This window comes from Halichoeres trimaculatus, unplaced genomic scaffold (assembly GCF_033239565.1).
Source record: "Halichoeres trimaculatus isolate MK-OKI-2021-1 unplaced genomic scaffold, fHalTri1.1 fHalTri1_scaffold_8, whole genome shotgun sequence".
In the NCBI taxonomy this organism is placed as follows: Eukaryota; Metazoa; Chordata; class Actinopteri; order Labriformes; family Labridae; genus Halichoeres; species Halichoeres trimaculatus.
The window spans coordinates 20,508,517-20,519,057 of record NW_027437186.1 but is presented as its reverse complement, the minus strand read 5'-3'; the positions used below and the strand labels follow the sequence as shown (position 1 = coordinate 20,519,057).

Sequence of the window (10,541 nt, the reverse complement as noted above, 5' to 3'; positions counted from 1 at the left end):
ATAAAAACTTTGGCTAACAAACAAAACCAAAAATACTTCTCTATTTACAACAACAAAAAGGTTAATGAAACAATTATTATTCATGCCTTGAATACTAATTAATTTACTTTGTTATGCTTTTTTTTTTTCTTTAATTTTTTTTTAAACATTATTTCAAAATTAACACAAACACAGAATGCGTTTTTCCAGTTTGGCACGGAAAAACTGGACTGGCCAGTTCAACACCCTGCTTGCCTCTACCCATCAAACATCCTTAGGACCCACTGGAAAACTAAATGTAATTCAGGCCTCATTGTCATACACTAGTGCACATACTTACTCTTTCTTGAAAGCAAGAAAACCTGTTTGGACAGAACAGCCTAGAATCACTAGTATTTATTATTACTATTATTTTTTCAAATTAGATGTTTTATCATCACATGTGAGTGTTATGTTTAGATGCAGCCAATGAAGGTATAATTTAAAATAAGTATATAACCAACAACACATGCTGTTATTGAAAAAAAACTTTTTAGCTTCTTTTCTCAATGTCACATATGCTGTGTCATGTGCCAACACGACTTCTTGTGTTTTTAAACTTCAATTCAGTTTTATGTCGTGGCTTTGAGAGGCATTAGTCCTTGGGGCTCTCTTTATCATGTCCATTCTTCAAACAGAATAGCAAGAAGTTTCCATCGCAACAGAACAAGAGTCATGCCAATGAGCCACCCTAGTTGTTCTCTCCCAGCAGTTCCAGCAGTGTCTCCTGGTTGGAAAACTCCTGCAACGAGGAGTTCATCTCATCCAGCAGATCCTCTCCCAGCAGGAAGCTCTTGATGTCATGCACTGTCATAGTGATCCGGTGATCAGTCACACGGTCCTGAGCAAAGTTATAGGTTCGAATCTTCTCTGATCTGCCTTTGGTCCCGATCTAAAGGGGAAGAAAAAGTAAGAATACAGGGAAGTGGAGCAGTGATACCCATGTTTAATGTATCACTTTAATATGTCCTTTTGTAGATTTTATTGTATGTAAAGTATCTTACCTGTATTTTGCGCTGGTTATAGCGCTTGTTCGTCTCTTCCTCAAACTTAATGCTGTACAGTTTTGCTCTTAGAGCCTTCATGGCTTTCTCCTTGTTCTTCAGCTGGGATCGTTCCTGCTGACATTCTGCAACCACGCCTAACAGACACACACAAGGATTAGAGTACAACTGTCCGAGTTCATGTTAACCTTATTTTATTTCGTTTAGCTGTGCTATCTTGAATTGGTTCTTTTATGAGTTTTGAATAACTACAGTTTGCATTCCAGTGGTCTTGTGCTTTTTCAAACTCTAAAATGAACATTTGAGTTAAAATGCTTGGTGCCAGTACTAAATGTGAACAAAGTTTTAAAGTGTGAGATAGAAAACAGGTTGGAATAACCCCAGATGAGACTGAAGGATGCTTTGAAAGGCTTATTTGAAAAGTCACAAGAATTCAGAGAGATCAACACCAGATTTGTTCAAACTACAGTGCTAATAGAGGAACAATATAAAATCTGACAAATGAGTATTAAAAACCCTCTTTAACTAAATTTTACTGTTACACATAAGACCTCTACAAAAATATAGAGTCCAGTGTTAAGCATATTACACTGAATGTATGCATGTAATTTTTTTTATCCATTTAAGGGCAAATGATTTAAAGTTCAGTCTCTTCCTTTCTCACTTTTAAATAGGTTCTGAAGTTTCCTCTACCTGTTGCAGTCCAAGGTTTTTACCTGTGGGCAAGTGGACTATCCTGACTGCGCTGTCAGTAGTATTGACATGTTGACCTCCAGCTCCACTCGCTCTCATTGTGTCTATCCTCAGGTCCTTTGGGTTTATTGTGAAAGAGATCTAGCAGGAACACAAACACTTTTAAAAAAAGCCCTGCATGCATTTCTGTGGAAGAACAACCACAGCTACAACTACAGAGATGAAGAAGCTGTTTGTGTTTGTGCCCATAGCTGTACCTCAGTGGGTTGGGGCAGCACAGCCACAGTCATGGTGCTGGTGTGCATTCTGCCCTGTTTCTCTGTCTTGGGAACCCTCTGCACTCGATGGACTCCAGCCTCAAACTTCATCTTCTTGTAGCTCTGAGGGCCACTAATGCTTACTGAGGCATGGCGTATTCCCCCTGGAGAGAAAAGACAAGCTAATTCCATCTGATGGGAAGAAGAAATAGCCATTTAACTTCATAATGTTTTACGATATCTTGTGTTTTTCCCCCTTATTTCCTTTTTTTTTATTATTTCCTGAATTTCCCTTTGGGATAAATAAAGTATTTTTCATTTGATTTCATTTCATTTATTTACACCTCAAAGATACCTCAAAAGCCCATTTACAAAATATGGTAAAGAAAGGACTCCATCTAGTGTTTAGAGTCACTCATTGAATCAACAGTTGTCACGTAGAATTTTTTATTTGTGTGAATAGAAGGGATGAACAATATTGGATTTTTGCCGATATATCGAAACCCCTTTTGGCCGATACCGATAATCACAAGTTTGTTTGTTTTTTTCACTGTAAAGAAAGCTAAGTCTATCCTGTACTGGAATTTATATGTTACTCTTATTGTGAAAATCTTATTTGTTTAAGAAACACACATAAAACAAGACAAAAACATTTGATTTTACCATAAATAAGAAATGTATTAATTTTTCAAACTCAAGACATTCAGTATTGAAATACAGAAAAATAATTTCTTTAGATCACATGAACTTTAAATGTTCAATGCATTTTTAAACATAACCAAGTTGCATTTGATTATTTTAGAGCTACTGTAACAACCTGGTGACAGACACAGAGCTCTGCAGTGCAAATAAATGAAGTGCTACATTTTATTGAAGGAGCTTATTTTTCAGATGGAAAATAATAATAATCCTAACTGAATAGCACCTTATCGGCTGTGCATATCGGCAGAAATTGGGCAACTGTTATCTGGGCACATGAAGATGGACAGAGATAGATGAGAAGCAACTCAACACTAGATTATCGAATCGGCACCTTCCCTCACTTGTATTTTGTTGAGCTGGGACCAGGATCACCCATACTAGGTCTCGCCCCCAACCACATCCATACACCAACATAAACACGAGGTTGGAGAAAACAAAGAAGAGAGAGTAGAGAGACAATCTAAAGAGAGGATAGGGAAGGTAGGGCTATGGTGAGAAGCCTGTTTGAGGTAGAGATCCCCCCTGTTAGGTTAAGCTGTGTGCACCAACCTCTCCCAACTGCCTCATTTGCATGACAGAAAGATGCCTCAAAATGTTAACAGTGAATGTTTCAAAAGACGCGAGAAGGCACCATATCTTCAGTATTATGTAAAAGCGCCAACAAAAAATACTTTTTCACCCAAAGTTGTACCTACAAAACTACATCATAAACTTGTGTAATGGCAAAGAAAAACATAATCACCCATCTCAGCCTCTCCTATTCACATCACTATCATACGTCTTCTAACAAAGGAGTAACTTTTTGAATGAAAAAATAAACATGTTTTATTTAAAAAGGCTTCAAAGTTATAAATTAATAAATAGAATGAAATAGAAAGAAATCTGTGCAGCTGTTGCGTTTCTTGTAAACTGACTTTCCAATATGGCCAAATTCACATGTGCCTGGGCTCACTGACCTAATTCACTGGTCGTGTGCTCCAGGATGTCGAAGGACCAGCCGTGGTGCTGAGCGTAGCCTTGGTACATGTCAAGCACCTACAAAGGAGAGGAGACCAATCTGCTTTAATTACAAGGAAAAGTTAAGAGTTTTTATACCACTTGTTTTTCAACGTTACTTTAAGAATTCTCAGGTTATTATTGATGTCTTCATCAGTAGATGCATCCTGAGTCTTTTTACAACAGAGCCAACCTAGTTCTTTCTGATAAATTAGGTGTGTTTTCCAGTGGCAAAAACCACCGGTATCACATCATGCTGATAACCAAAAGGATAAGGGTTGCAAAGTCAGATCAGTATAGTTCTGTAGTCTCATCATGTGGTATTTCCAAAGTTAGGAACTTCTCAAGACCCAGAAACACTTCTTTGAAGTTTGTTAAAATTGCATATTTACTTCAGCAGGTTATGCTGTTAGATGAACACATATGAGAAGATGACTCATTTAAAAAATGTACTTTCAAACCTCTGAGGTGAATAGCATGGCCTCCTGACCCCCAACACCAGCTGTAACCTCCAGCACAAGGTCGCTAAGATCTGCTTCTTCCTCAGGGATCAGTAGGTCCAAGATCTGGTTGGTGAAACAATTTCAATGACAAAAAAAGCACAAACAATTAGATGTGATTTTGGAAAACTTGTGCGACTAGTTACCAAAGGTGTAAATAAAAATATCTTAAGTTAGCTCATGTTTTTATTATTTCAAGCCTTGTTACTTTATGCAAAATCTAGTTTGTTCTACCTTTTGACTAAGATCTTGGATGTCTTGCAAACAGCTTTCTCTTTCTTGTTCCGCCAGTTCTCTGAGGGCTGGATCCTCATCTCCAAGGAAAATAAAATTAGATATCTATCAATGACAAATTGAAAAATACCCCAAAAACTCTTGTCTGCAGAACAGTCTTACCTTTCAGTAGTACCTCTGTCTCAGTCATCTCTCTCTGTTTGGTTTCCATCTCTCTGATGCTCTGGATAAGAGGAGCCAGCAGTGACACTTTGGTCCTCTGGGATCTCAGCTCATCCTGACTACACTGCTGATCTGTCACACTGCTGTTCACTTCACTCATACATTTGCTGTACTCTACTTCCATCTTCCTCAGGTGTTCCTGCAGAGACTTCTTGGCAAAAAGCTCCTCCACCGACAGCAGCTTGGCAACCATCAATGCTGTACCAGTGTGAAGAGTTCTCACAGATTTGCAACAGTGGTTATACATGTGTTCTTGATTGAGGGAATTTGCTAACCGCTGTAGATGAGGTGTCCACGGACCCAAGACACATTCTTTGGCTTTTGGGAAAAGGTTTAAGGCTCTTCTGTAGGCCATTGTAGCAGGTCGAAAAATTCCCGATATGATCCGGCTTTTGCCCCTCTCTAATCCAGAAGAAACATTTGGTCTGATTCCATTCAAAAAGTGCAATACTTTATGGATACTTTATCCAAAGGTAGCAAAAAGTCACATTACTTTAGATTTGTCATGTCAGCAAATGTATATATAATTGTAAGGCATCTTTGAAATGGACATGCCTGTAAAACGACAAACAGTACTTCATGTAGATTTAAACCTCTGGCATAAAAAACACGTTAAATACCTTACAGTGACTTTGTAGTAGAAAACTTCCACCATCGAATGAAAAAAAAAATGAAATGGACACAACTGTGAAATAGAAGGACTGTGAGCTTAAATTATTGAAACTAAGGGCTTGATTTCAAACTTCGAGACCTCTGGAAGTAATTGAGAAAGTACTCAACTCCAGATTATCCGTCTGGGTTTTACGGTTATCGGATACATCGGTTTAGCTATAACGAAACAGGCTCCACTCGTGAATTTTCCGAAAATACCACAGTAGAGGGTTGCTTACATTATTTTAAATATTTCCTCATAACCACCTACTGAAGGGGGCAGACATGTTGAGTCTGACACGCATGCGCATTAGACAACCCCTCTTCTTCTGCGAAGAAATTTCAGCAGGGTAAAGAGTGACATTGCTCATTACTACACCACAGCAACGGAACTGAAGAAACACAAACCATTTGATTAAAATGACAAGTAGCCTGAAAAGTGGGCGGGAAAAAAAGCATCAAAAATATAAATTCGTGGTTTATACTTGGACTGGTGCACCACAAATATGCGATTTGAAAAATATATACATTCTTGATTGAACAGGGGGTGCTCCCTCTCACCATTGCATTCAAACCCTCACACTCTGCATGTCTTGCATCAGCTTTTGAGTTTCAGTTTCATGCACTGCTTCTTTTCAGTTTCCATTGAGTGCCCTTGTCCCCTCACACCGCTGATAACACTATGTGAAAAAAAATAAAAAATAAAAAATAAATAAATAAATAAAAGTTAAAAAAAAAAAAAAAAAAAAAAAACAACAACAACAACAACAAAAAAATAACAACAACAAACGCTTTTTAATTTCTGGTTATAACTTGGGTGGGTAAGGTTACTCTCCCATGCTCCCACGATGGTCCTCTGTGATACAGGACTTTTAACTTTAAGCTTTGAATCACATCCCCCACCTTCTCCTCTTAGGTTTCATTGAAAGGGCCACTTCTCACATTCCATGTAGGGGTGTGAAGTGACCTGTCCCTTTGATGTCTTATTGCTGCCCTTTTAAACATTCACGTTCACACAGGCACGGACGAAGAAAACAAAACAGAATGTTTAGGTGCTCTAGACAAAGACATATTTGAGTCCATTATAATATACTTAAATTGCTTAGTTTAGTTGCTGACACCAAACGCCACATATATCAGGATTAAGGATGTCGTTTCGTTTTCAAATGTCCGCATTCATATTATACGACATTATTATGTCTCTTTACTTGACACTGGGAGGGAAATACTTGTTCTGTTTAGGGAGGGAAATACTGGAAGTGCTACGTTCAGTGCGTGCTGATGTCATAGCACCGTCTGTTTCCCGTCTCAGCTACTACTGGTTGATGGTTTAAAGGGACGAGCACCCGCTTCGCTGCTATTGGTTTGCGCCTTTTGCGCACGTATTTCAAATAACCAGCAACTACTGGCGGATTTCCAGTTGTAGAGCATTTAATTCAGCAAGAGCGGATGCCCGATGAAAGCTAGCTCAGCCGCTAAAAGGAGGGAAGAAGCATTTTGTGGATTACGATATAACCAAACGTAAGGTAAGGTATTTTAATTCAGTGCTACTCCGACTTAAACACAATATGTAGGTAGAGTAGCATGGCAAAATGCTAGTAAGCGTTTTAGCAGGGTTTGCTGTTCGTGGGCCAGCTTTCTTGCAGAATCATGATATCTTGCTCGAGAAACTACAAGTTTTTGGATTTCTGAATATGATTAAAAACAATATGTTTTCATGTAGTTCCTTTAGATCTGGAAAGGTTAGCTCGTTGGCTTCCTGGTTACAAGCTACTACTAATGCACCAAGTTATGCACTGTACGCGCGTAAATGCAAGACAGTAGCGCTGACGAAGGTTTAAAAACGAACATCCATCCGCTTTTGTACAACAATAAAATAGTCTAAGAAGACTCATATCACAGCCTAGCACTAACCTAAATAATACATTTAAAGGCTGCAAACCAAAGCCGCTCGTCTATGTATTCACGTCACTGCTACCTTTCCGCCCAGCCTCAACGCGCCAAAACCAATTCAAATTGAGAACTAAATTTGGCGGATGAGAATCTAATTACACTTAAAGTCTGTGTTCACAGTTCAGTATATATTTAAGAACACGTTGGTCATGCAATAAACGAAAGGCAGCCAGATTGTTAGCTTTAATCAGAGGTAATATAGCCAAGAGTGCTCACATTGAGGGAATCCATTTTGCTTTGCAGACCTTGATATTACACACCAGATTAAAAACATGTTTAATCTAATTCTCTCTTCCGATTTGTCTTTTTTAGATATACATAGCCTTACACTGCAAGACAGTCACAATGAAATGCCCAAGCTACGAGGCTCCCAAAGCAAACAATATGGAGAAAAGCTGTGCTGCAGAGAATAAGGTTTTTCACCTCAAAGCTTCCCCCATGAAAGAGCCCACACCCATCAAACCCCAGTGTCCACCTGCAGGAGTGACCACCGTGCTGTTTTCTCTCAACGACACCCGACCAGTCAACAACAAGGAAAACAGCACCAGCGGGGAGCATGAAAGGTTTCATGAAGAGGTGCTTGAAGACAGCGGCTATCTGTCTCTTCAGAACAGTCAGAATGATGGTCATCATTGGGAAGAAGAGGAGCACATCCAGGAGAAACCAACTATTTTGCGTTCTTCTTCTGTCACATGTTATGAAAACACAGTATCACCCAAAAAATCTCCCCCCAAATGTTCAACAAAATGGAGGCGTTTAGTGCCTCAGGTGGCAGCATCCACTCCTGTGGACTTCCAGAAGAGGAGAGTGCCTGCATACTTGCTGTCATCCACCCCAACTGACAGTCAAGCTGATACCATCCTGCCAATACTGAATTTCCAGAAGGATGTGTGTGAAAAACTTTCCAAGAGTTATCAGAAAAATAAAAGGTAAGATTATAATCCTCACTGTGAACTTCATAGTTGTTAAATAACTGAGAGAACATTTTATTAAAGGACAATTTGAATAGTTTGACACAATGGGCGAGGGAAGGGGTTTCTGGTTCTTGGATTAAAAAGTACAATAGTGCAACAGCTTTCCCATCATCTTAATACAAATATTGCAAGTTAGATTAATATGATGTTTTTTGCAGTTATCTTAATAAAATAACTGGTAACTTTCAAATGAGTGTATCTTACCTAAACAAGACATTAGATTTGAATTTCCTCCTGTTATACCAAATATGGTTTCACTTACATGACAGTATTAAGATAATGTCAGTTGATTGATTGACTGATGCGTTTCAGGTATGACTGGAGCATCCCATCACAAGTAGCAGAAGGTCATCTTTTGGATCGAGTGATTGGCAGACAGATGGGCCTGGAGTATGTTGATGTGTTTTCATCCCTGCTGTCAAGGAACATCAGGGGCATCTTGACAAATATTCTGGCCATGCTAAGTGACATGGACCTCATTAGGTAAGAACTGAATATGTAAGGACATTTGTCGTTCTTTTGTTTTCAATTTCTAAGAACTCAACTTACTCAGCTAAAGTCATGGTCAGATATATTGTGTGTCTTAAGTAATTAATAACGTCAGTAATGTGAATGTAAAGTTTAAAGAAAATAGTATAATGTGTAGTAACTTTTCTGATGTTCTTATTTTTCCTCAAAGATATTTAATTATTTTGAGACACTCATGATGTGATTTTCTAACTTCACAGTTGTAAGAAGGTGAGCAGGACATGGAGGAGGATTATTTGTGAGGACACAGTCGCTCAAAGAAGATGTCAAAAAGCCAAGCAAGTTTTTGAGGTGAGGAGATGTACACAAACTGCAATGGCTATTCAATACAGGGCAAGTGTCAATAGTACTGGGAATATGTTGACTTGTCACCACATGCTCACATGCTTTATTAAGGTGTCACAAATGTAAAAGAACAATGTTGACTACACTCCTTTGTCAAGTCCAAGTCTCTGAACTATTGCTCAGGAAAATGCATGTCTGAGAATTTTAAAAGGTAGTGGATTGTAATGCATCAATGAGGGGAAACTGATGCCATTAAAAGTTATCTCTAAAGTATACATGTTCTGAAAGTAAATTTATCTTTGTTAAATAAACTGACTTACTGAATGTTTGAAGCCTCCTTCACCCATCCCTCACGTTTTAATGATTGTCTTTTTTCTCCCCTTTTCAGGAGTCAAGGAGCTCCCTGAGACAACATGCTCCTAGTCTGACAAGAGATGTGGCTGTGTCCAGGCTGGTGCTATCCAGCATGCAGACCCTGGCCTCATCAAGCACTTCTTCATCTTCATCTTCCTCCTCATCTTCCCTGAGCTGTAGAGTCAACCGGCGTTCCACTCAGAAGGGCAGCACGCCTAGCTCTCAGTGCACACGCTTCAATGACTTTGTGCAGGTGAGCACTGGGACTGAATTTAGATGATTTACCCATGGAGATTCTGGTCTTTATAACACTGAGGTCAAAAATACACTTTTTTTTTTCAAATAATGTGAGAGCAAAAAGATAAGCAAAAAAATCTTACATTTGAGGACCTTACAGAACCAGTAGTTAATAGAGAGTTAACAATACTGGCTACAAAAGTGCACACAATAAATCTTGATTGCATTCACCTGTCTAGCTTTAATAAATGGGATATTTTTCTTCCTCTGTTCAGGTTGCCAGCAGTCTCAAACAGCATGAATCTCTGCGTTCCTGTAAACGCTGCGGCTCACCATCAACATACTCACCTGAGGCTCGCAGAGCCACGTGCACACGCCTGAGCTGTCAGTTTGACTTCTGCACCCATTGTCAGCAGGGCTTCCATGGCTCCACCCCTTGCAAGGTGGTGCAACCCAGAGCCCATTTTCCATCCGCCAAGTCAACCCAGATCATACCTGGCAGTGCTCGCAGCAAGAGGAACATCCGACGCTTGTGAGGGAGGTTTTTAATGTGGTTTTAACCACACACTTTTTTGACTGGTTAGTCAACTTTCCCTCCAAAGCTTAGACTGCAGCGAAGGATTTCCTTTCCTTTAAGAGGCATCTGCTTATGCCTTATGGAAACTGAAACTCAAAACAAACCTTGGCTTTAACTAACTGAAGAAATATGACTGAAGCACTTGTTTGAACACTGCTGGAACAATCAACCAGAGAGTGTCATCTGACTGAAAAATTGTCTCCATTGAGCGACAATCAAAAAAGGAAAAGAGATTGTACAGTTTTATTGAATTTTAAAATGAAATAATGTAAATATACTGTATTTTAATCAGTTTTTATCTGATGTTCCCTGAATAAATGTTAATACACAGGTGGTCTCTAAATGTTAATATTTGT

At 39.0% G+C, this 10,541-nt stretch overlaps 2 protein-coding genes across 3 annotated transcripts; one reads left to right on the top strand and one right to left on the bottom strand.

Annotated features, from left to right (window-relative positions):
• Nucleotides 1-106: 106 nt before the first annotated feature.
• mtrf1l (mitochondrial translational release factor 1-like) lies at nucleotides 107-5,619 on the bottom strand. Its single transcript, XM_074675612.1, has 8 exons — nucleotides 4,567-5,619; nucleotides 4,405-4,484; nucleotides 4,132-4,236; nucleotides 3,631-3,709; nucleotides 1,973-2,136; nucleotides 1,739-1,856; nucleotides 1,023-1,159; nucleotides 107-910 (listed from the first exon to the last, which is right to left on the bottom strand). Exons 1-8 carry the CDS (start codon nucleotides 4,979-4,981, stop codon nucleotides 710-712), a joined length of 1,299 nt encoding a protein of 432 aa, XP_074531713.1. The 5' UTR covers nucleotides 4,982-5,619; the 3' UTR covers nucleotides 107-709.
• A 1,016-nt stretch (nucleotides 5,620-6,635) lies between these two features.
• fbxo5 (F-box protein 5) lies at nucleotides 6,636-10,541 on the top strand. 2 transcript variants are annotated; one of them, XM_074675975.1, is made up of 6 exons: nucleotides 6,636-6,798; nucleotides 7,543-8,159; nucleotides 8,517-8,687; nucleotides 8,933-9,023; nucleotides 9,406-9,624; nucleotides 9,884-10,541. In XM_074675975.1, the coding sequence occupies exons 2-6, from the start codon at nucleotides 7,576-7,578 to the stop codon at nucleotides 10,142-10,144; spliced, it is 1,326 nt and encodes a 441-aa protein (XP_074532076.1). In that variant the 5' UTR covers nucleotides 6,636-6,798; nucleotides 7,543-7,575; the 3' UTR covers nucleotides 10,145-10,541. The 2 variants fall into 2 exon arrangements, with proteins under 2 accessions (XP_074532076.1, XP_074532075.1); XM_074675974.1 differs by having other exon boundaries at nucleotides 6,637-6,803; nucleotides 9,884-10,540.

What these genes read in the sequence shown, in the direction of transcription:
- mtrf1l (XM_074675612.1), bottom strand. Translation starts at nt 4,981, where the DNA reads ATGGCCTACAGAAGAGCCTTAAACCTTTTCCCAAAAGCCAAAGAATGT. An exon ending in TCCAAGATCTTAGTCAAAAG is followed by an intron (nt 4,237 to 4,404) that starts GTAGAACAAACT and finishes TTCACCAACCAG; the next exon opens with ATCTTGGACCTACTGATCCC. An exon ending in GCACACGACCAGTGAATTAG is followed by an intron (nt 2,137 to 3,630) that starts GTCAGTGAGCCC and finishes TTTTCTCTCCAG; the next exon opens with GGGGAATACGCCATGCCTCA.
- fbxo5 (XM_074675975.1), top strand. Translation starts at nt 7,576, where the DNA reads ATGAAATGCCCAAGCTACGAGGCTCCCAAAGCAAACAATATGGAGAAA. An exon ending in AAGCCAAGCAAGTTTTTGAG is followed by an intron (nt 9,024 to 9,405) that starts GTGAGGAGATGT and finishes TCCCCTTTTCAG; the next exon opens with GAGTCAAGGAGCTCCCTGAG. An exon ending in GCTTCAATGACTTTGTGCAG is followed by an intron (nt 9,625 to 9,883) that starts GTGAGCACTGGG and finishes TCCTCTGTTCAG; the next exon opens with GTTGCCAGCAGTCTCAAACA.